Source organism: Haliaeetus leucocephalus, unplaced genomic scaffold (genome assembly GCF_000737465.1).
Source record: "Haliaeetus leucocephalus isolate CR32 unplaced genomic scaffold, Haliaeetus_leucocephalus-4.0 Scaffold195, whole genome shotgun sequence".
Lineage (NCBI taxonomy): Eukaryota > Metazoa > Chordata > Aves > Accipitriformes > Accipitridae > Haliaeetus > Haliaeetus leucocephalus.
Window position 1 is genome coordinate 9523531 of NW_010972631.1, and position 23454 is coordinate 9546984.

Consider the following 23454-nt stretch of genomic DNA (forward strand, 5'->3'; position numbering starts at 1 on the left):
GGAAGGCTTATTATTAATTGAATTGTTCAAATCAATAAATATTAACTTACCTCAAATGAGACTAAGGGAATATATAGATTATATTACGCATTGTTATGTATTAGAATATTGTAATATAAAAAATAAAAAGGGGTTGGATGTATTTTTTGGTTTGCAAAAGAACATAGTTGCTTTAACATTTTTCAAACATCTTCAAACAAAGAAAAAATCAAAAATAGCATATTACCTTTCGATTCAGTAGCATACATTGTGGGTTCCTCATGCCTTTGTGTTCAGATATTTTTGTGAATTTCTTTATCTCTGTATCTATCAGATTGCCTTTGTTTTTGTCACTTGCTCATATTGGAAATGCGTCAATAAGGTGTTGCATTTTGACTTCAGGATTCTGAAGCTGGTAGACTTAACCACTAATGGACCGTATTCTACTCTCATACATAGTCATAGATCCCATCACAATTAAAAGAAGTTGCATATTTGAAAGTCAAAATTAATATATGACTGATTCCTATTTGGAAAATCCTTCACTTAACAGCATACACACACACAGGCACGCATGCACACTCTCACACATACATGCACAAAGAAATGTCCTATAGGACTCAATGCAGTTCCTTAGAATTTATTCCAAACTGCTCTGGAATTGCATATTTTCGAGAGATGTACTGAATATTCTCCAAAAATCTAAAATAAAGATACAATTTTTTTTTAAGGATAATAGAAATAGAGAACACTTACCATTTTGAATAATATATACAGGACTTTTCCATAAGGGTGTTAATTATGTAAGCCAGTGATTATTGTTCAGGAACAATGATTTAAAACCTAGCTGGTCCACAGAGCTAGGTGATAATGGTTATTTGAGCTTTTTTACAATGTCACAATCATTACAACAAAAGGCCTATCTTAAAGGGAATTGTTGCACAGGTCCCAGAGCTCTGCTGGGGCTCCAAAGAATTCACTTCAGAATTAGGGTCTAATTCAGTTGCAGGCACTATCATCTATCAAATTCTGTTGATTAAATGTCCTATTTACTACAGCTGTGTAACAAATGTATAGATCTTTTAATTTCAAATCCACTCTGCAACTCAATATCTTGATAACTGTCCCATCAGAAAAGACAGCTTAAAAATAATTAAAAAAAAAAAAAAAAAAAAGTTAGGGATTGCTATATGCAAGGTAAAGAAGGGTATCCCCAAAGTAAACAGGTTAATACTATGACAAATAGAAATTTCTCTTCTGTGTTGGATCTGCCACAATTAGTCTTTCACGACATTATCTAAAAGTATATCAAATGTATGGTACGTTGTTATTTTGGCAGGCATAGTCAATACAAAATGGTTCCTTGGATAGGTCCTATGTGAAACACCTTAGTCCTGTCCCAGCAATATTTGTGAAACCCCTTGGGCCTTTCTGCACTCTGGTGCCAACACATACTGCTGAATAAATATCCATCATTTCTAAAGCACCGCAGGGTTTTAAGCTTAATTTCAAAGGGCCCCAGGATTTTATGGTGCGCAGCCCCCATTATAATCTGGGGGCATTGTGCAGCTTAGGAAGCACTGTATGGAAAATCTACCCCTAAATGGGAGTTGGAAGGGAATGAATCCCATATTTGGAATTAAAGAAACCAAAAGAACAGCACCCGTTCTGTTCCTCTTTGACAAGGAGCTAGAAGAAATGAAGAGGAATGTATTTACTAGTATATTGGAGCTACTTTGTGCTGAGCGCTCGAGAGAAAGCAATTGTAAACTAACTGTTTAACCAGGCAGCGGAGGGTTTATGGCCTCTTTGCATTTTGAAAGGAATGCAAAGGAGCTGAATTAAGCTTCAGGCTTGATTTGCACTGTTGTTAACTTTATCTAGTGACTCATACCTATGTGTGGTGATTGTGATGGTTTTCAAGTAGTTCTGCTGTTACACTACACCTGCTGTTTTGCAAGGGTTTACTGGCTGCAGGTACAAGTTGACAGACAATCCAGCCCTGTTTCATGTTTTTCACCCAGCCCATAGTTTAACATGGATTTTAAAAGGCAGATCTTAGTAAACATAGACACAGTACTAGATACGGGGAAGTGACATGATGTTCTGAGCATCAATCTGATGTTCTCAATCTCTGACAGCACAGAGATAAAAAAAGGCCTAAGATCAGACTGGAAGGTGGGCGTGTAATAAACAATCTGTTTGTTTATTTACTGAGTTCAATTTCTCTGTTTAAAATGTTTAATTCTTTTAACAGATTAAAAAACAATTTCATAAAGGTATATATGATTTTTAAAAGGTAATATTAGTCATAAATTAATCAAAAAACGCCTGGCCTACTTTAAAAGATGGCAGAGTAGCTCAAGATACTAGTATAGCATGGGAGATAGTGACATTCAGCTTGCTAAAGGAAAAAAAAAAGCTACATAGTGTGATTTCTTATAATAGCATAAAGCCACACAGGAAGAGGGCAATCGCATGACAGAATGGATGGTTTCGTGAAGGGACTTCAGAACAAGCCTTTAGATCATTGGGCTCTCTCGCACCCGTGCACGAGGCAGTTTCTCAGTCCTGCCCTGTGCCGTGGTGCTGTCAGAGTGTCAGTGATGCATTAGATTGCTGTCTGGTTTAGAATATAACCCCCCAGCTAGGGCTACTGAATATTGAGTGGAAACCTCTTTAATACTAATTCCACAATATGTAAAAAATACTATATACAGCATCATTGCATAGTATAATTCTATAATAAATATATAGTAATATAATTTCTGCTCCCCACTGTCTTTTAAACTATAGTTCAATAACAGAAAGAAAAACAAAACATCTCTTGGTGAGAAGCACAGCAATGGAGAACTGCTTGTACACAATGTCCCACTGGTCCATGATGAGAGTCTTACTGAGCTATCACATCCCATAACCACACTTTCCTTTATTTCTCATTTTTCTATCTACAAGGCAGAGCTACTGCATTTAAGCATTATAAGTGGGCTTGAAATGTTCAGCTTATCCTCCCTGAGAAAGGGAATTTGATAATTTGAAGGCAACAACAGAAGAAAGGATAGCCATTACTCTACAGAGATTATCTGTTGAGAAGCTTGACAGTCAAGACAGAGGAGAACTTCAACAGAGTGAAAAAGTGGACAAGAAGTGTAGGGGAAGAAAGGGAGTGGAAGATCTCTGCCTCTCAGGAAATGGAAGAGAGGAGGAAAAAATAGAAGAGAGAAGGACCTTTCCTTCTTCTATCTCATAAATCCTTGAGGAAGTCGTTTCTATCAGACTCCAGGTTGGAGCATTGGGCAAACGGTCCAATGGTCCAAGAACACGGTGGGCTCCTCTGTAAGAAATGACCTTGAAACAAAACCTGCCCGACTGGCCAGAGCCACTAAAGATTTGAATACTGTAGTTAGATGCTGCCTCTATTTCTTGTGAGTTCCAGTGCCTCAACATCACCAGAAAATTATCCTCCAGTAAAATTCAAATACTGAAGAAAACCTACGTGATCAAAAAGTAATGTCTGCATCCTGTAAGCTGTCTTCTCTATTTGAAAATGGAAAGGACCTGTGTAGAAGTCCCTGCATTCCCAAATGTTGGCTTTGATCATAATGTTGGATGACAAAGAAACAAGGAAACAGCATCAGGGAAACCAAACAAAGGAAAGGGTGAGGAAAGCCAGACCAAAAGTAGATCACAAATGATAAAAGCAAGGCAAGCAATGAATGAAGAAAGAAGATAAAAGAAATGAAAGAAAGAAAAGAAAAAGAAAGGGGAGCTGATGGAAGAAGAGACTATGCAATGACCATTTTACTTTCTTAATCTTTAATTTGACAACAGAGCATTTTTTCCACATGAAAGCCTGACGGTGAAATCTCCACTCCCTAAGAACACTTCTTGCAAGAAGGAGATAGGAAAGGAAAATGCAGCCTTCAAAAATAGGACCTTTCCCTCCCCATGCCACACAGCAGGGGCTGTGGAAAGAGGTTCTTGGCTCCTACCTAAAGACAGCCTGGCTGGAAGATTCTCCCTCTCTCTTCCTTTCTGAGAGTCAGTGGCAAATGTCACGCCTATGGAGCTCAAAAAGCACCTTACTCTTGCCCAAGAAGGGACCTGCATTTTTCACAGTAATTAGGAAGTAAAATAATTTTACTGTGACCCCGTTCTCCACAAAGCCAGCTCTGTCTTCACAAGGAGGATTTGCCCTTGGACCAAGAGTTGGTGTTCAAGAGGAGAAGGATGGGTAGCTGTCTTGTCTACTGCACTTGTTGGTCTGCAGTTCTCCACTCAAACTCTATCTGGCCCGCAAAGCACTACATATAATTAAAGACAGAGTAACTATATTGCTAGTAACACATTATCTTAGTTTTTAGCAATTTTTTCTTCCTAATTAGAAATCATTAACATATATGAGCACGCTTTTGTTGAAGTGCTTTGAGCTCTGTTCCAATTTAGATTTGCTTATTTTGAAAGGTAAATAACCATAAAAATATTAAGCAAAATGCAACATTGCACATAAAGCTCAAAGAAACATAGAAGTTTACCATACAGCTTCAGATTGAAAGCAAATGCTACCGTATTTTTTCAGTGTGCGTAACTTCAAATTGTTCCTAAGTAACATAATTATCATTGACTGAGCCTAGGCATTTTATTATATACAAATTATGAATTATTAAATAATGCATTAGTAGCATTTTAAAGGAAATAAAATCCCTTCAGTTATTTTAAATCATTAATCGCATGGCTAAGCACATGATTAACCCCTGGCTCTGTCTCACTGAGTCTCATATTAAAAATTTCAAGTATATGGGATGCAAAGAGCTCCCATGTAAAACAATATGTACTAAGAGACTATCTGCAGAAAAAAATAGTATCTCAGTGGGAGGAGATGGATTTTTATCTGGCACAGAGCTATCTGTGTGGAATGCACTAAAAACAGTGAACATTAAGACAGAGCAGGGAGTATCTTTGGGAAAGTAAGAAATGCGCTCCACTCACTGTGACCACATGAGTGGCCTTCTAACTTGTAACTCGTAACTTCTGTCTCATAAATCCTTGAGGAAGTCGTTTCTATCAGACTCCAGGTTGGAGCATTGGGCAAACGGTCCAATGGTCCAAGAACACGGTGGGCTCCTCTGTAAGAAATGACCTTGAAACAAAACCTGCCCGACTGGCCAGAGCCACTAAAGATTTGAATACTGTAGTTAGATGCTGCCTCTATTTCTTGTGAGTTCCAGTGCCTCACCATCACCAGAAAATTATCCTCCAGTAAAATTCAAATACTGAAGAAAACCTACATGATCAGAAGGTAAAGCTTGCATCCTGTAAGCTGTCTTCTCTATTTGAAAATGGAGAAGGCCTGTGTAGAAGTCCCTGCATTCCCAAATGTTGGCTTGTATCATAATACTGTTATTTGTACCCGTCTGTATATGGAACAGAAGTTGTGACCTTTCTTTTCTGGTATGTGTTTCAGTGGTGCACCAGCTTTTGAGGCCTACATACTTAACCGCTCTAATCTGCTCAACATGTGGAATGCTCAGTGGGTGACACTTCCAGACCAATCAGAAGCTTCTGCTAATGCAAAAAATAAATTTGTACTTTGGTTCCACTCATGTGTGACTGTAATCAATAAGGGCAAAGTTTGTCCCCTTCACAGCACTACTGCTTCTGGTACAGCTTTTCCCTGTAGGCTACACTACCCTCCCTTGTGCTGCTGGGGGGAAGCAGAGCATCTTTTTTTGCTCCATTTTACCTGACAGAGTTTCACGTCCAGCCTTCTTCATAACATCCACTGCTTCTGTGTACCAGTTAACATTTCTAAGGTTAAAATGCTCAGAAATGGAGGCTGGACAGTCTTACTACAGCTGAAGGTGTCCTCAGCTCTTTCCCTGGCTCCGTGCTTCTACAGCTGAGCTGACAGAACTCGATGTGCTGACATTGAGAACAGAGTGCAGGGCCGATATATTTACTTAAGCTTTTCCCTACGGGAAGGGCGAGGATGAAATAAGTTGAGGTTCTGACTGGAGGGAGAAATAAAATAAAAATGTTTATATCTGTTAACAAATCAAATTGAAAGTTTGTTGATGTTGGAAATACTCCCAGAGCCTTAATGATAGGTTTATTTTTATCAACAACAACAATAATTAATAATTAATGCTACATGTCTCTCAGATGCATCTTGGCAACTAAAATTAGCAAGTATAAAATGTTACATTTTAAATTATATACTTAGCATGGATGTCTCCTCCTACAAAATCTCCCAGACTATATCCATGTCCGTCACACCCTGGATGACATGATACAGCCAAATTACCTTTGGAAAGTTTATCTGTATTCTCTCTGCTCCTCTGCTGGGAATTCCCTCAGTGGATGCTCTGTGACCTGCACAGATCAGATAACTTTGCCTGCAGAGCCAACCACTGAAATCAGTGCCATCCTTTGTATACACAGCAGCGTCTCCAAACCAAATGTACTGACAGGTTTAGCTCATTGTAGGAAAGCAGTCTTCCCTTCCAGATGCCAGAAGGCACAAGATTTTTTTTTTTAAATTATTTTTTTTTTTACTGTCTATTTTTTATTATAGATCTATTCTTATATTTCAGAAGCTACGGAAAACAAAAGCCTCTAGTAGACCATGGTGACAGAACCAGACAGTCACAGGTGAGCGCTGTGCATGTGAGCCTAACAGGAAGTTTGGAGAAGAAATAAGCTAGGGACCGCACTGAAAGGCTACTTGTTTTGTGCATTCATAATCATCCATTTTTTATTCCCTTGTCTTCAACACCACTTAGACAAATTCCTTCCAGAACTTTAAGCTTTTGTAGTGCACTAGCAGATTTCTGCTCACCAGTTTCTAGGGGAGTGTAGAGAATCCAAGTGACCCAAACCAGTCCTTCTACCTGACACATGACAAGCTTAAATATAGAGAACAGAAGGACTATGTGCTGAGATTAGCAAAGCCCATATGAATTCTTATTATTTAACACTACCACAGTGTAACACTGAGAGATACCAAGGTCCAGTTGTGCTGGGTGCAGTATACACAGATCTTGAATGGAAATCCTGCAAAGTGTTGCTTTGACAAAGAAACCTCAAAGTTCTTCTTTGGCTCTGCTTTGCTTATCATACCTATTCACCAAAGTATTGAAACGTCAACGAACTGAGACCTCCAGGGGCTCAAACACGCAATCAAGTCATCACAGCAAACCAAGTGTCAGCCGAGCTATATCAATAACTTGTGTGCATGCTCCCAGCCATGGCAACTGCAAGGCAACACGCTTTGGCTTAGTTCTGATTCATTTCAGGCTTTGCAGTTGTTACTGGCAAAATGTGTGCACAGGGATTAATGCCACAACTCAAAGTTTTGAAAGCTCCCTATCTGTAAGTGACAGACAATTTCCTACAATTAAAAAGACATGTTTGATTGTTTAATGGCTAATGTTTAACTAGGCCAGATATGTTCTTTAGGTATTTATGGAATGTATTTGAGTCTTCTCACTAAGGTTTAAAAATCTGACTAGAATATATTTTTACTGGTGTTTGTTAGATACTATTGTTGAATCTTCTTTCCAAAAGGAAGAATCATTTAGAAATGAAAGGAAACAGACAGTTGATCAGGTTTAAACTCTTACAAATTGGTTTCTGGAGTGATTTTATGGGATGAGGTTGATGAATAGCTACAAGAGACAAACTGAGTCTAGCAGCAGTTCTTGTCCATCATTAATGCTGCCTTGATACTGAGGTCTAACCATGATTCCTAGCAAAACCATTTATTTTCTATTGTAGTACAACTGCAATGCCTCGTGGGATCATTCAGTTCAGTGAAACATTACTACTATTCTGTATTTACTTTAAAAGATAAGCAGTGCCAAAATAAAGGTTTTATAGCAATAATTAAATTGCTAACACTCAAGCCTGAATTCTGATTGACTTGACATAAGAGGATATGCAATAAAAGACAGAGACTTGAAAGCCCTCTTAAATACAAGAAGTGTAAAATCTCAGTGCAAATAACAACAGCTTTACAATTAATCCCGTCTTTTTAAAACCCAAGTTTCAATAGCTGTAGGTTCTGACACAGTGGGCTTTGTTGTCCTGTATGGCTTAGCTAAGCTTGTTAAGGAAGCTATTCTCATTCTAAGCCTTCACCTAACTTTCAGTGGTATTTAAAGAATAATAAATCCATTTAAATTTCCTAGCTTAAAGAAATTATTTAGCAAATATGGGATAGGTTGAAGATATGACTTTTTATAAAATGAAGAGCATCGAGCACAAATTATATGCCATGCTACTAATTAGAGACAAATATGTAATCACTTACTAATAGAACAACATTTTGTGCCAACCTTATTCATACTTCCTTCCAACTGCTGGACTCCTTGTGCCAGATATATTTCAGTTTTCTTCAGAAGAGAGAGATACTAACATGTTTTCCATCCTGTTTTTAAACCCAGAAGTCTAGTGCAAACTGAACTTTCTTGACATTTCAGAAATTCTATCAGTTTTAACAGCTTGAGGCCTTTTTATTACAAACATGTACATTTCCCTGCAGGGTTCTGGAAAGCTCACAATTACATTCATTAAAAATGTCCATGATTATAGCCAAATGTATGCTTTGTAAATTTACCTTTACAGTTTCTTTCAACAATTATTCCCAGCATAATTTTCTATTAGATTCCACAAAATACCTACTTATTCATCCACAGTGTCAGTTTTCTATAAATTCTGACAAAACCATCAAAAGAGAAAAATACTAGAACACAGTTACTCTCCAATTTTTCAGTACCAGGTTTGATGTCTATGGTGTGACTCATTGAGACTCAACATAATAAGCATGTATGTCCATGAAAACAAATATAAAAAGGTCATGTTTCAGCAGCAATCTAAAATTAGAGGCGCTACATGCATTTTACACTAGGACTAAGAGGATCTCTGGATGCATAACTTAGGGTCCTTAACCATACCTAGGAGTCCCTTGATTTGACAAACTGAGCACCCCTCTCATGATGAAATCCTGCTGTGATCCAGAGCATCTAACAAAATTGGGTTTTCTCACGATGCAATAAATATGCTCAGACCACACTTAGTGAATGCTGACTTCAACGAGTTCAGCACACAGTGACCACAGTTTCTTTCTCAGAAAGAAAAAGCAGGAAAGGTTGGAATTTGTATGATCATCCTTGGCTTTCCTTCTGATTGTTGGTCTCAGTCTAGAACAGAGATTCACATCCTGCTTGTCCCACATCCCATGAAATTTCATTTACCATCACCTTGTAGAAGAGCTAGAAAGTGGAAATGGGAAAGAAACTCTATGCTTTTCCTGTTGAAACCTGGCTACTTGTAGCCAAGCAAACAAGATTCAGAGAGAGAGAGAGAGAGAGAGACTTGAGAGAGACTTGAGATCCACTCTTGTCACACATTATTTCTTTTTCCTCCAAAGGCAGACAAATATAAAATGAATAAACAGGTCCAGACATAGGCACTGGAACCCAGACCTTAATCTTAGCACCTGAGATCAATTATCTTTTTATGGGAAGTTTATTTTGGCCCTGACTTAAAATCAATCACAAATTAAACAAACGAAGAAGGTACAGGGCAGGTTAGCTCACAATTGCCCAGGCCAGAGCCTCTTGCACTTCTGGAGCCGTTGGTTTTGGCTGCTGTTCAAACAGCATCCTGGACTAGTTTGACTGAATCTAACAAAACATCATCCACTTTTTTTTTTTTTTTTAGTTGCTGCAAAAGCAAGAGGGACTCCAGCATAAGAAATTCACTGATTCCTTAGCAAGCTCTGTTTTCAGAACTGAGTATGCTTCAGCCATAAGTAACAAACACAAACCCCACAATTCATTTTCATGCTGACTCTTAAACCACCTCTGAGCCTGATTCTCCCAACTTCTACGTGACGCTATTTCTAAAACTTTAAAGTAAAAGTAAACACAGAGTTAGAGAAAACTTTCAGGTATAAGGGTCACAGGACTGAGCCCCATAGCTTTTACAGAGTGAAGTACGTAGTGTTAAGGAAAGAATACCCATTTTGCAACTTCTGACCAGACTAATCTGATAATCAGACCAATCCAATAGTTATTCTCTTATAAAACACTCTCATTGACTTGACTGCAAGATATAGGGGGCCTAAAAACTCTGACCTAGGAGAATACAAGGAAAAAAATATAAAACTGTACAAATGAACTTCACAGTGCATGTCAAGGTTAAACCATACCATATGTTCCTGAAAATACACAGACACAACAGGGAGTTGTAGGGAAGTATAAATAAAATCCAGTACAATAGGTAGATAATCTTTTGCACCAAATTTACACTATTGTTCCTTAAATGATAGTCTTTAAAAAGAGATCGTGTTTTCTAACATGGTTCATTTTGTTATACAGAAAGAGTAATGATATAATAATTATTGTAGTAGGGCATAAGCTTTACACTGCATTTATCTCAGAGTTGTATTTTTTAATGTATTATTTTACCAGGTATCTATATCAAAAATATCTTACTGTGTTTCTGTATCTGTTTTGGTTTACATGACAAATGGACTCTATGCCTACATTCTTAGAAATGGTAATCCACATAGGAAAATCCATGTAGGAAATTCAACTTTCATACTAGAATGAAAATAACCATGTAGCTGCGTGCTGATTTTTGGTGCTGCTGTTGTTATCATTATTACTTAAACCATTTAGTCTTGTGAAGTCTATTCCTATGGTATCTTAATTTAAAAATTCTTTTTACTATTGTCACTTAGAAGCGTTTACGGTTTCCTCTTTCTTAAAACTAAGATTATGTAAATGAAAGACATGAACATTTAACTGTCTGTAGGTTGATCTGCTTTCCATTGACTGCTTTTCTATTTCCACTGAAATTCAACAAATAAGCAAAAGAGAAGTAGAAAAAAGGTGTGAAGCCCAAAATAGCTGCTTGAGTCATCAACAGATTGTCTGAAATGATTCAAACAGGTGTTTGTGAGAGAATGAGCTATTTTCCTCAGGGCTGTGGGGGTGAATTCTAGAAGAGAAAAAACTACTCTAAACAAGTCCTGAAGAGCAAGGAGGAAAAAACCCACCACTTTGGGAAGAGTAGGACAGCAGAGGGTTACGTCAGGAAAGTCTGACCCATGCTTTTCTTGGGCTGAGACGGGACATCAGAGGCACACACGCCAGCATGAAGCTCAGCACCACAACCAGGGAGGAGGGAGTAGACTACACCTGTGCAACATTGCTCAGCACATGCGTGCAATGTGTGCTTGGGTGGGTGGGAGAAGACCCTCACCAGCTGAGAGACACTAGAGTTGGCACCAGTGTGAGTCGTGGGTCAGACGCAGTCTAAGCCTTTCATGGGTAAACTTTGGATTTCCAAATCAACATCTCTTTTGCTTTTCAAAATAAATCTCATTAAAATGAGCTCTAACAAAGTCTCTCACAATATTCTTTTAAGCAGGCTAGGAGGTCACAGCTGGATGAGTGGACAACTAGATGGATAAAAAACTAGTTGGATGGTTGGGTTAGAGTGTAATGACTAATGGGTGGCAATTTACCTGGAGGCATCTAACAAGCAGAGTACTACAGGGGTCTATCCAGGGACCTATGTTTAATGTCAGTAACCTGGAGTAGGCAGTGGAGTGGTTCTTCATACGGTTTGTAGATAACACCAAACTGGGAGGACCAGTCTATATGCTGAAGGGCATGGCTGCCATCCAGAGAGACCTAGACAGGTTGGAGGGATGGGCAAGTGAGCTGCATGAGTCAGCAGTGTCCCCTGGCAGCAGACACAGTTGGCAGCATCTGGGGCTGCGTCCAGAGAAGCACAGCCAGTAGGTTGAGCGATGGACTGTGCTCCTCTGCTCAGCACTTATTAGACCATATCTAGAATATTGCGTCCAATACAATTGGGTTGCCCGCTACGAGGAAGACTTGGTAAACTGGAGTGAGTTTCGCAGAGCATACCAATATGCTTGGGAGCTAGAACACTTGCCTTTTGAGAGGCTAAGGAAGGTGGGCTTGCTCAGCCTGGAGAGGACATGGCTTCAGGGGCATCTAACAGCTGCCTGTCAGTGCCTATAGAGAGGGCATTGAGAAGATGAAGCCAGGCTCTTCACGCAGTGATGTGTGGTGGGATGACAAGGGATGATGGGCACACATTGAAACAAGAGGAGGTCGCACCAGATATATGGAAAAACATTTTAACCGTGAGGACAGTCAAGCAGTGGATCAAGTTTCCCCAAGGGAGTCGTGCAGTTTCCACACCTGGAGGTTTTCAAGACTTGACTATATCAAGCCCTGAGCAACCCATTCTGACCTTACAGCTGACCCTGCCTTGAGAATGAAGTTGGACCAGATAATCTTCCAACCTGAACAATTCTGTGATTCTAAAATAGTTCAGAGAGCTCTTAAAAAGGTTCTGGGGATTGGAGGCAGAGAACACATGCTGCTAATACCTACCCAATTTCTTCCCTGTAACCCACTTACAATCAAAATGTCTGTTTTGTTTAGAAAGAGCAAACTGAATGATAAAGTTGATGTATTTTGAGAAACAGAATGGCAGGCACTTTTGAGACGAATGTTACCTTCTCCTCTGAGGCAGGTAACAGTAGCATGAATGACAATGTTTACTGATCTTGGGTAAGAAAGATCTGCTCCAGGAGGTTCTCTTGAGAATCTAAAAGCAGGTAGTTAATTCAGCTGATGTTAACAGGTTTTGTCAGAAGTTGGCATGGTAAAAGAACGTTGCTTAAACAGACTTACTCCTGTAATAGTTAGTTAAGTGGGCTCTTCTCCCGTTAATTGTTTCCGAAATCCCGAATACACAGCAGGCGGATGTGCATGGAGCGGTACACTCTGACTGCTGACCTATTATTTATTGGTGTGTTTCTGTGATGGCTGACCCATACTAGAGACTCTGTGGCTCAGCTGTTCAAAAAGCTGTTACACAAAGAAAGAGATGACAACCGGCAGAGTAGGTGTTAATTTGGAAGTTGGGTACTGGCAAAAATGGAAGGACGTATTTTCCCGGGCTTCAGCTGCTTGACTGGGGGGTATTCCCCGGCAGTTCTCTGGGCAAGCCCTGAAATACGGAGTGCTACAGCCTGACATTCCCTACTTCCTCACTGATTTTCTAACACAACCTTAATGCTGTGTTAGCATCATTCCTCCGTTCATTCCATCTGCTCTTAGGTCTCCCCCGCTGTTTCCTAGGAGATATATTGCCACGATGCCTGCATCTGTAAGGCAGTGGCAGATACGGGGCAAGAGCCGCGTGGTTCGAGGCAGCGTTATTACCACCTGAACATTTGCAGGGTTCTCAGGGGATCCCGCCACCCACCGTTTCTCAAAACCTGAGGGAGCTCTAGTTACACAGTCAGCTGCTTCAGAGTGCTGTGGGAATGGGATGCTGTGGCTTCTCAACTCCTTTCTACTTCTATTTGCTTTTTTCAGCCTAGAACCTCTATTCGAAAAGAAATAAGGCTAAAGTGGGGTTATTTTGTCCAGCTGGCCTATTTAGTGAACATTCTAATCTTATTATCTACAAAATTTTATGGGGTTTTTGCTTGTTTACAATGCATTTATTAAAACTACTGATTATGTTACGTGCTTTAGGTGGTCAGGACATGCCTTTTTCATAATCTTTCAGGTAAGGTTCAAGAGACAAATTTCAAAATGTAACACTAAGCATAATAAACTGAATATTGCAATTAAACAGGGATAACACAGAATATCAGGGTTGCTAAATCTTGCCTTGTGCCTTAACATCTTCCCTGTTCTTCCCTTGGTAGGCACACGTAAACCTGACTATAGTTAACAAAATGTTTGGAGGCTTACGACGTTTCTAAAAATATGCCTGTTTCTTACAAGTGACCCAAACTTCAGCAATGAACTCTTAAGCACACTCAGAAACAGATAATATAGAAAATAATTAACTTTTGCCCTATGTATAATGAATTCTATGGTTTATTTAAATTGTATTCATCTTTGTTCTCTTCACAGGAAAAATATGTAAACAAGAATTGTTTACATCAAACAGCTAATATGTTTTTATTTAGGCAAACTGTGAAAAAAACAAGGTATTTTCTGAATGTATTCAAAAGGAAAGAGAATTTATGAAAAAAACCCCACATAATTTTAATCAATAACTTATTGGGGGTAGAGAATCTATTCATTAAATGGGATCAGAAGCATAGTAAAGATTTATAGCTTAAGCATTAAAGGTCCACATATAGAAGAAACACAACCATTTTTCTTGATGGCAAGAAGAACATTAGGAAACATAATATAGCAAGAGTTACGTTACAGTGAAACCTACAAATCACTGATAGATATTTCCTCAAAGAAAACTGTCAGTCTCCTCAAAGTAAATACGTAATGCTTTTGTAGATGTTAGGGAGATCTCACAGTGTTTGTGAAATAACAGATATTTCAGCAGTTAGGTTATACATGAACAGTGTTCCCCTTCCTTAATTCAGGAGACTTAATCTCCATGTTACAACTAAGTTTAGCTGTTAAAGGGCTATCTCCAGGACATCAGTTGCATATCCCCCAATTTAAATATGATTATGTGGCTAACATTTAACACTGAAAGGAAAATAAGAGACAGAAAGAAATACCAATGTAAATTAATATGCTTCTTATGCCTAGCATAACACCAAGTATATTTAAACAAGATACATAATTAATTTCATAATATTCTTGTAAATTCAGCCTTCAGTGACCTGTATTTCAAAACAGGATCTGACAAAACAGAAATCTCTTACACAGTCTGAAACATTACAAAGTCTTTGAATAAAGTTCCGCATTTTGAAAGGTTTGGGGAAACATACTGGAAAAAGCAGAACATTTCTCAGCTGTGTCCTTCAATAAAATGCACAACACGTTTGGCTAAGAAGGAATAAAGGAGCAAGGCTTTTCTGTTGACAAAAGGCCTTTGCTATCCCAATCCAAATCTTCCAAGAGAAGCCATACTCCCCTCCATGCCTCCCATCATGAACTATTCTAAAACAAGCTAAAAAGCCTCATGACCTAGACCTCTAGTCTAATGTTGGTATCCTCGAGTTACTGAAACTGGAGAAAAAAAAAATCACTTTTAAACAGAGAATACTAGAAATGGAAAAGCTATGATAGCTTGCAAGAATTTAAACTACTTCTACATGTCCTCTGTAAATATTTTGTCCATTTCTGCCTGTGGGAAATACCATGATCTTTTTCTACAGAAAAAAAGGCAGAACTTAGTTGAACCAGAGTGCGATATTCAAACAGCTCACTTAGTCTTCACTAAAAGAAGCTTTTGGAAAAACATTGAGGAAATACTCAGACTTCAAAGAGTAGAGCTAAACCTGACACGCTAAGTATCTATGATCTATGTAAATCAGAAAGAAAATTACAGAAAACATGCACTTATCCAGACCAAGAGACTCAATATTTTTTTTTCTTTGTGTCACAGACATCAATGGGTTACAGGCACTTATTCTTAAACGGAATATACACAAATAAAGAGCTGGGGACAATTTGAACTCAGAAGCAAAGCCAAACTAAAGCATGGAAAAAAGGGGCATTCTTCAACTTTGTGAATATCAGCAGCATCATATGGATGTTCACTAGGTGCCCCAATAATATGAGAACAGTAGGAACATAAGAATGAGAATGGAACAGAGTAAATAAACTCTCAAACTTGGCATATCATGTTTCTCAAATTTTCTCTGATACATTAAAAAAACTGAGTGCATTTTCTTGCCATAAAACACCACCTCAGCCTTTTTTCAGAAACAATTTCTGCTGGCTTGAATATTACATTGTCTTGACAAAAATATTCCCAAGATTTCTCCCAAAATTTTCAAACAAACACTAAAACCCCAAATGTTTTGATTTCTAGTAAATAATAAAATCTCAGAAACAAATCTAAAAGGGTTTTCATCTGAAACCATATGTAAGGACCTGATTTTCTTTCTAAAGTTCCCATTTACAGATTGAATTTTCCAGATCAGCAAAATGAAAGCATAATTTTTCCTACAGATGTCAGTATTGTAATCTAGATCTATGGACTACATATCAAAGACTGGCTTCTTCTGGTCATATATGACCTTCGAAAATAAAAAATTCAGAGCTTGAATTCAAACACATGATGCCAAAACACATCCCTACTTACAAACACACTGAAGTCATACCCGGATCTGATTGCTTTAATTTGAATAAGCTTTTGCTAACCACTGGCTTTAGCTGGCCATTTTCTTGATGGTGCATTCACAGGCCGGCCTCTTGGAGCTACAATCTATTCACATATCGGTGGACATAGTGATAAAAAGATTTTTGGTCTGTAACAAGGAATATCTTCCTCGGTATAAAAAAATGTATTCTGCTTTTGATCCATCAGAGGTACTCCCTGGCCAGAAGCTCCCAGGTGGTACATGCATCAAAAGCAAGATGTGGACTCAAAAAGAAGACAAGCGTAGTAAAAAGTGGTATTTTAGAGCCATTTTTCAGGCCATATATTCAAAATGTAAACTTTGTGATGTGTTGTTTTTTCTGTCAATTATTTCCTCTGAACATCTCCATTTTGAGGATCTGCTGTTCTCAGAAATAAGTCAATACAGTATCTCCGCACTTTCAGGACTTCAGGAAGCAGAAATGAGGGAGCTCAAGGAGATTAAGATTAAAAGAAAGGAACTGGATTAAGGGTGTTTTTTAGTTCAGAGTTCCCTGAGTCAAGCATCAGAGAAAGGCTGCCAGCATACCTAGGGAGCGTGTTATCACACACAGTCGTTCTGATGCCCTCAAACCCTGATTCCACAGTGGCAATATACACAGGAACTTTCAGCTACTGCACCGTATTTCTTCTTGAAATACTTAATAAAATAGTATATAGGACTATGCATGTTAGTGCTGAAATGCTAGAGAGGTTTAATCCTTCTTCTCCACTCTGGCACTCTGACGTTGCTTGCGCATTTCTGACTTTTTCCCCCCTGAATAAAATCTGTGAGTCACATGGGTTTGTTCTGCAAATCCATATTTTGTTTGTGCCTCTACCTACTTTCAAAACTTTAAAACATATTTATATCTTAATTTTAATAATTTTGATAAATCATGTGTTGGAAATGACTATGTTTTGGGTATGTTTTACAAATAACAGCTATGTGACTGGTGTTGAATTTATGAGACTTCGGCAGCTAAATTTCTAAGCACTCATTTGGAAAGAATACATGATTAATTATAGTTGTGTTGTAGAAACACCAGTTATCCTATAGCAGATGATGAATGTATTTCATTAGATATTGGAAAAATTAAGATGAGCAGTGCATTAAGTAGTTTAACACAGTGGGATAAAGAATTACTTTACAGATACTTGCTCAGTCCAAAACTTAACAGCGTTCTCTGACATACTGCCCTGTTCACCAATTACATCCTATTTTCTATTCCAAGCTAGCACGTAGCTATAGTTAATTTTAAGCAACCACTTATTGTCACTTCTGAATTTTGCCTAGTATCACTAGGTGCTGGGTGATGCCTCAAAACGCTGACACAGCCCGGCTCTACAGGAGAGGGACAAATGACAACAACGTTCCGAAAGAGACCGAGAACGGATTAGTAATAAATCAGCAATATATCACTAAGTAAGGTATGCAGGGTTATTACTTTCTTATAGCTACATCAGTCAGAGAATTAACAGTTCTATAGCTTGTTATGATGTCTGTTTCTGCACATTTTCAAGAGTAGCACTCTAACTTCCAAGCAATTTCTACTTGCCTTTTGAGTACCAGTGTGTTGTTAAAAAGACAAAAACACTGTAGCACAATCCTATTACAACTATTATAATGAACCAGAATTTGTGCTTTTGATGTTGAGTCTTTGAACTTTTTTTGCTTTGAAATTTAGTTATAAAACATACAAGTCTACCACAGAGAACACAGCTTATCCAGAGGGAACAATACCAAAAGGGATTCTTAGAGGGGAAAAAAAGACTACGAAAGACGGTAAATATTTTCCCTTGTCTGTTAATACTTTACCAAAAATGCCAAGTCCTATGAGTATAGGACTAAATGGATGTAATTATTTTGACCTAAACATAAATAAAACAAAGATATCGATATTTAAGTGCAAATTTAATACAATCCATCATCATACCTTGTTATGCGTCTGAGTTTGTCCAACCAGGATAAGGATATTTGATGAGATAATAGACAGGCAGAAATTGATTAGAATTATTGACCTCTCAGATCTGATGTACCTGTTCAAATAAACAAAGAGAGGGCACAACTTTTCTAAAAGGAAAACAACTAGTAAGTCATACAAAGCTTTGATGCAATTCTTACACCAAATATTGGAGATACTCTGAAAAGTGCGTGCTCTCTTTCAAGTGCTCAGGGAGCTATCACATTACAAACATTGGAACTATGATATTTTGATAGATATTCTGAAATTCCCTCTTAGTATCTAGCTATATTTTAAAAATAATCTATCAATGCTTCTTTTAAAAACTGCTGGCAACACTGTTCTAGCACAGCACCATACTGATAATAACGGGCTTGCATGCATTCGTGTCAGGAACTTCTTATGCTCTCTGCTCCTCCCTGGGAATATCCACAGCTGGCATAGACCACTCACAATGACTAACTTCAGCAAAAATATGGTGATTTACATAAACAGGAGATCTGGGCCACGATGCATAAATAAGATGCAGATTGGTCGATGATACTATGGCACTGCGTTTTGAAACATGTTATCGGGATAAAAATAACATGAATCTTGAAGTTCCACCACATTTACAAAATAACTTGTATGAAGAAACAACAATACTGTAATGCCTTCATCTTCATAAGACCTAATGCCAAAAAATAGCTAAGTTTGTACAGAAAGATTAAATTACAGCAGAGCATCACACAGCCTCTCTTGCAAACTTATATTCATTTTACAAGTATGTTTAGGATGAAGAAGTCAAATATTCTTATCACCTATTTCCTCACAAGATGCAAATGTCCTCATTTTTCTATATACAACCTTTTATATGCTACAGGACAGAAAGAGAATGATTATGGTTTCAAGTGAGGTACCTTATTGACCTGATTTTCAGAGCTGCTAACAAAGTAAATGTTGACTACTGAAGTAAATGAAAGTTCAGGGTGCTCAGTTCCTCCAAAGACCACGCCATACATATACTACATGCTTCTCACTGGAGCTTAGTTAGTATTGCTGTCTCCTCCCGAGCTGTACACCCATAGCTCACACTCTGAGGAGGTCACAACAAAGGGTACAGAACCCATGAGAAATGCTGAGCTTTGGACATGAAATGAATTGGAGTCCTTTTAGCTCAGCTATCACCTAAGTAATACAGCATTACAGTTTCAGTTGAGAAGACAGAACAACACTTCTGTTACAGATACCACAGACCACATTTTTCCTTAAAATATAACAATGTTGTTAAGGCTAGTTCTGTATGTTTGCAAACAAATACAGAAAGTCTAGTGCCTTTGTCTACACAGTCAGTATGCTGCTACTTTCTAATTTGTTAACTATTGATTCACCTGGGCCAGTTCCCAACACTGAGTATCTATGGACTATAAAGGATATTGGAGGTTGAGTAAATACAGCACAAGCGGGAGCTCATAGCATTGACTTAAGCCAGGAAGGTTTTTCTGCCAGCCCACTATTCAGGAAGGGAAGGGAAAAGAAAGAAAGGGAAGGGAAAGGTAATATTTGACTCACATCATTGAATTTATTTTTCAGTTTGAATTTTCAGTTGGGGGGGGTCAAATCTATCAACCATAAAACAATGTTCACACAGGCCTTCTTCAGACCAGAATACCTCTACCTCATATCACTTCTAAACAGGCCCTGCCATTCAAAGGGAAGGTGGGTGTTCCAAAATATAAATACAGACATAAGGTCAAAATATCAAATTTCTCCCTACCCCTAGATTTACAATAACAAACATATATACATATAAGTTTCAGTGTCTATCTTCTCCCTATAGTTGGTTGCTTTGTGCTCTTGAGAAACATGTTGAAGGCAAATTTTAATGATTCAAATGACAGGCCACTCAGTTGTCATAATACTTTCAAAATATCTCACTGATAGAACACTGAGATCTATATGAATTATCTTTTCTTCAGCTGGATGCAGAACCCACACTAGGTCCATAACACATCACATACATTTTTTTCTCCACTTGGAAGTTACCATAATCATCGAATCATAGAATGGTTTGGGTTGGAAGGGACCTTTAAAGACCACCTAGTTCCAACCCCCCCTGCCATGGGCAGGGACACCTTCCACCGGACCAGGTTGCTCAAAGCCCCATCCAGCCTGGGCTTGGGCACTTCCAGGGATGGGGCAGCCACAACCTCTCTGGGCAACCTGTTCCAGTGCCTCACCACCCTCATCGTAAAAAATTTCTTCATTATATCTAATTTAAATAATGGAGAAGACCAGTTCCACTGAGCATGACAGTATTTCCATCCAAGTGCTAAATATATCAGGGAGTGCAAAAATAACACTATAATTCTTCAGATGGGAATTATATCCTGAAATACTGTCAATTCTTAGCTTTCACAAACAAGAACTGATAATTTTTATATTCTTTTTATTATAACTTATGTAACTAGGTAGTCTATATTTATTATATATATGTGTAATCCTGTGAGTCTCTGTGGCTACATAAAAGAGTGAAAGAGAAAAGGGTGTAAAATTATCAAGCTGCTTCTAAAAGCAAAATTCTATTAATTTTACATTACTCTATAATTTATTATTTTTCCCTGTGTTTCTTCTTACTTGCATAAGAACCTATTTTTCTTTTACTATGGGAAAAAGTTAAATGAGAACCCATGTTCACTTTTTTAATAATATTTATTACTTTGCATGACTTTTCCTGTTACTTTTCTATTTCTTCTACACTAAGACATCATGCTACTTCTCATTACTTCTCCAATTAATTTATTCCATAAATATCTATTGCACTTTTAAGTCAATATAATATTTCAATATAGTAAACTCCAGATGGAAAGAAAGTCTATTACTGGAATGTACCACTACAGTATTTGAGACTAGTTAATTTTATGGTCTTCATTGAAACTTATAACCGAAGTGGATAAACTCAAAACCACTTGACTGAACCTCCTTAAATCTGCAATACCTGATGTGGCACTTTGATGTGTCATTTCTGTCACATAGGAAGTTTTGTTTTAAAATGTAAATAGAGGAAAAGCAGTCAAAGGTATAGGCCAGAAGCCTCACATGAAATACATCATATAGAGGAATCCTGTAAAACGTTAATTAGCACTATGAATAACCCACTGAGAGAGCAATACCATTCACACTGAAGAGGGGAAGGAGAAGACTGGGCTATACCATCACCAGTAGGCCAGGAGAGTAAAACTAATCAATCACATCAACAAATTTAGATGTCAAAACATGCACTACATTTTGGTTTTTTTTTTTCTTTTCCAAGTAATAAATGTTGCATCTAATGCTCTCTTTAAATTTTAATTCAACTAAATATAACCATGTATTCACATCCGGCTTTGTCAATCCATTACATACCTCCATAGTGCTGCATAGACAACTGCTAGGGTGATCAAGGCCAAGCATGAAAGACCACTGCCTACAATTAAGGTCACTGAGGGTGTACCAGATGATTCCATGATCTGTAGGTTACAACAGACAACCATGAAGAAAAACCATCCTCCAGCAATTAAAACAAGTCAAAAGGAAAAAAAGCAACAAAAAGCAGAATGATAAAAGCAGCCACACTGTCACAGATACCTTCAGTAATATTACTTATGAAGCAGAAATCAACTTAATTCCAAAACTGATCCATACATAACTCCAAGATCTGTTTAATTATTGATACATTCCTCAGAGGCCTTTGAGCTTTAAAATGCCTTACAATACCTGCACGATATTTTGAAAAATAAAGAAAGTAGTAATATTACAATGTAACAGGAGGGTATGACGGTAGCACAAGTTTAAACTACTCCCCAGTTAAAATTAATTAAAAGACATATTCCTCTTGAGAAGCAGCAATATTTAGAATTATGTATTAAACAAACAGCTTGGTTTCACTGTGATATATTAAAGACCACCCAGTAATTTGTCCCAGAATTTGATTCATGCTTGTTGCAGAATTACCAAACTTTCTGACTTTTAATAACTTTGACTTCAATCCACTGTTCTCACATGCTTAATTTCCTTGGGCATCCGATTGTCTAGAAGGAATGGCAAGATATCTATGGCAACAATATCATAAGCCTTCCGTAAAGAAGCTGCAAATTTAGAATTATTTCATTTGTGTTCTGTGTATTAATAAAAAATGAAAATAAATAAATGACCTTGAAAACAAACTAGCTTTCCCTCCCGTAAAAGAAACTCTTATCATCAGATATCAGGTAGAGGTTTTTCCTCTGTATGTATATGTGCTCATGTTCTGAAACAGACATGGTATTTGCTAATACAAATGGAAAAAATTTAGATCTAAAAGTTTCAAAGGATACTGTGCCTGGTTTACCAAAATGCTTTTTAAAGCCTCAGGGTTGTATTATAAATTACATTTATCAAGATATCTTTTGTCACCCAAACAGGAGATAAGACCGATGTACTTTTAGGCCAGATCTCAGGCGGAAAGTAACATTTTATTTCAACCACTTTGTTCCAAACCGGTCTACTTTGCCATTAAAAAGAGTCTGATCATACGCTTCCAAACCCAGGAAAATGAAATTATGCCTTAGCAGGATAACTTCACAAATATTTGCTTTTTAGCTCTTTTTACATTCAGTAATACTGGGAGTGTCTGCTTATGCACTCAATGTCCCCCTTTCTCATGAAAACTTGATTATTTCTCTTACATCATATCCACAGACTACATAGAAAATCTGTGCTGAAAACGTCCAATGCAGATCTGCAATCTGTTTAACTACAGTATCTAGGGTTTTCCTACCAAGAGCAATAATACAGCCCTGCACATTCCCCTGGAAAGGCTTGCAACCTTTGAAAAGCTTGTTAAGTTGATAATTGTTCAATACAAAAGTTTCCAACACATTTGCATCACAATTAGAAGGCTTTCTCTGCAAAATTCAGAGTTCAAGAACATGCAAATTTCACTAGGATTTAGTTGTATCACGGAATCTGGAATTCTTTTCTCTGAGACACTGTGGACACCGGGAGACTAACATTTCCCTACCTGCAATATTAAACAATTCCTCAACGCAACGTCTGAAATATACCTGAGAGCAAAGCTCCATCAGCTCCCCCCCCACCCCCGCGGCCCCCCCGCTATTGCCTTTTGCATTAAAACTGGATATCCCCCCCCCACCCCCCCCTCCCGCTTTGTTACTTACTATTTCTCTAGGTTGCTGAGCCAAAATGGCGAAGGTAGAGAGACGATCACATAAGCATTTCGTATGGGATGCATCGGTAAGCACAGTTTTACATCCCTGGGTGGACCAGGTTCCCAAAGAGTCGTTCCTGCAAAGGAAAGAGAGAGGGATGGGGGGGGGCGGGG

The 23454-nt window shown here is 38.0% G+C and overlaps 1 protein-coding gene across 2 annotated transcripts in view; it reads right to left on the reverse strand.

Moving 5' to 3' along the window:
* The window catches only part of BAI3 (brain-specific angiogenesis inhibitor 3), a 459839-nt gene that overhangs the window by 77400 nt on the left and 358985 nt on the right, over window positions 1-23454 (reverse strand). For both annotated transcript variants that reach the window (XM_010565796.1, XM_010565795.1), the window contains 3 exons: window positions 23291-23417; window positions 21498-21601; window positions 18087-18189 (listed from right to left, as the gene is read on the reverse strand). In XM_010565796.1, the coding sequence (XP_010564098.1) occupies window positions 18087-18189; window positions 21498-21601; window positions 23291-23417 (334 nt within the window). The remainder of the gene's footprint in view (window positions 1-18086; window positions 18190-21497; window positions 21602-23290; window positions 23418-23454) is intronic.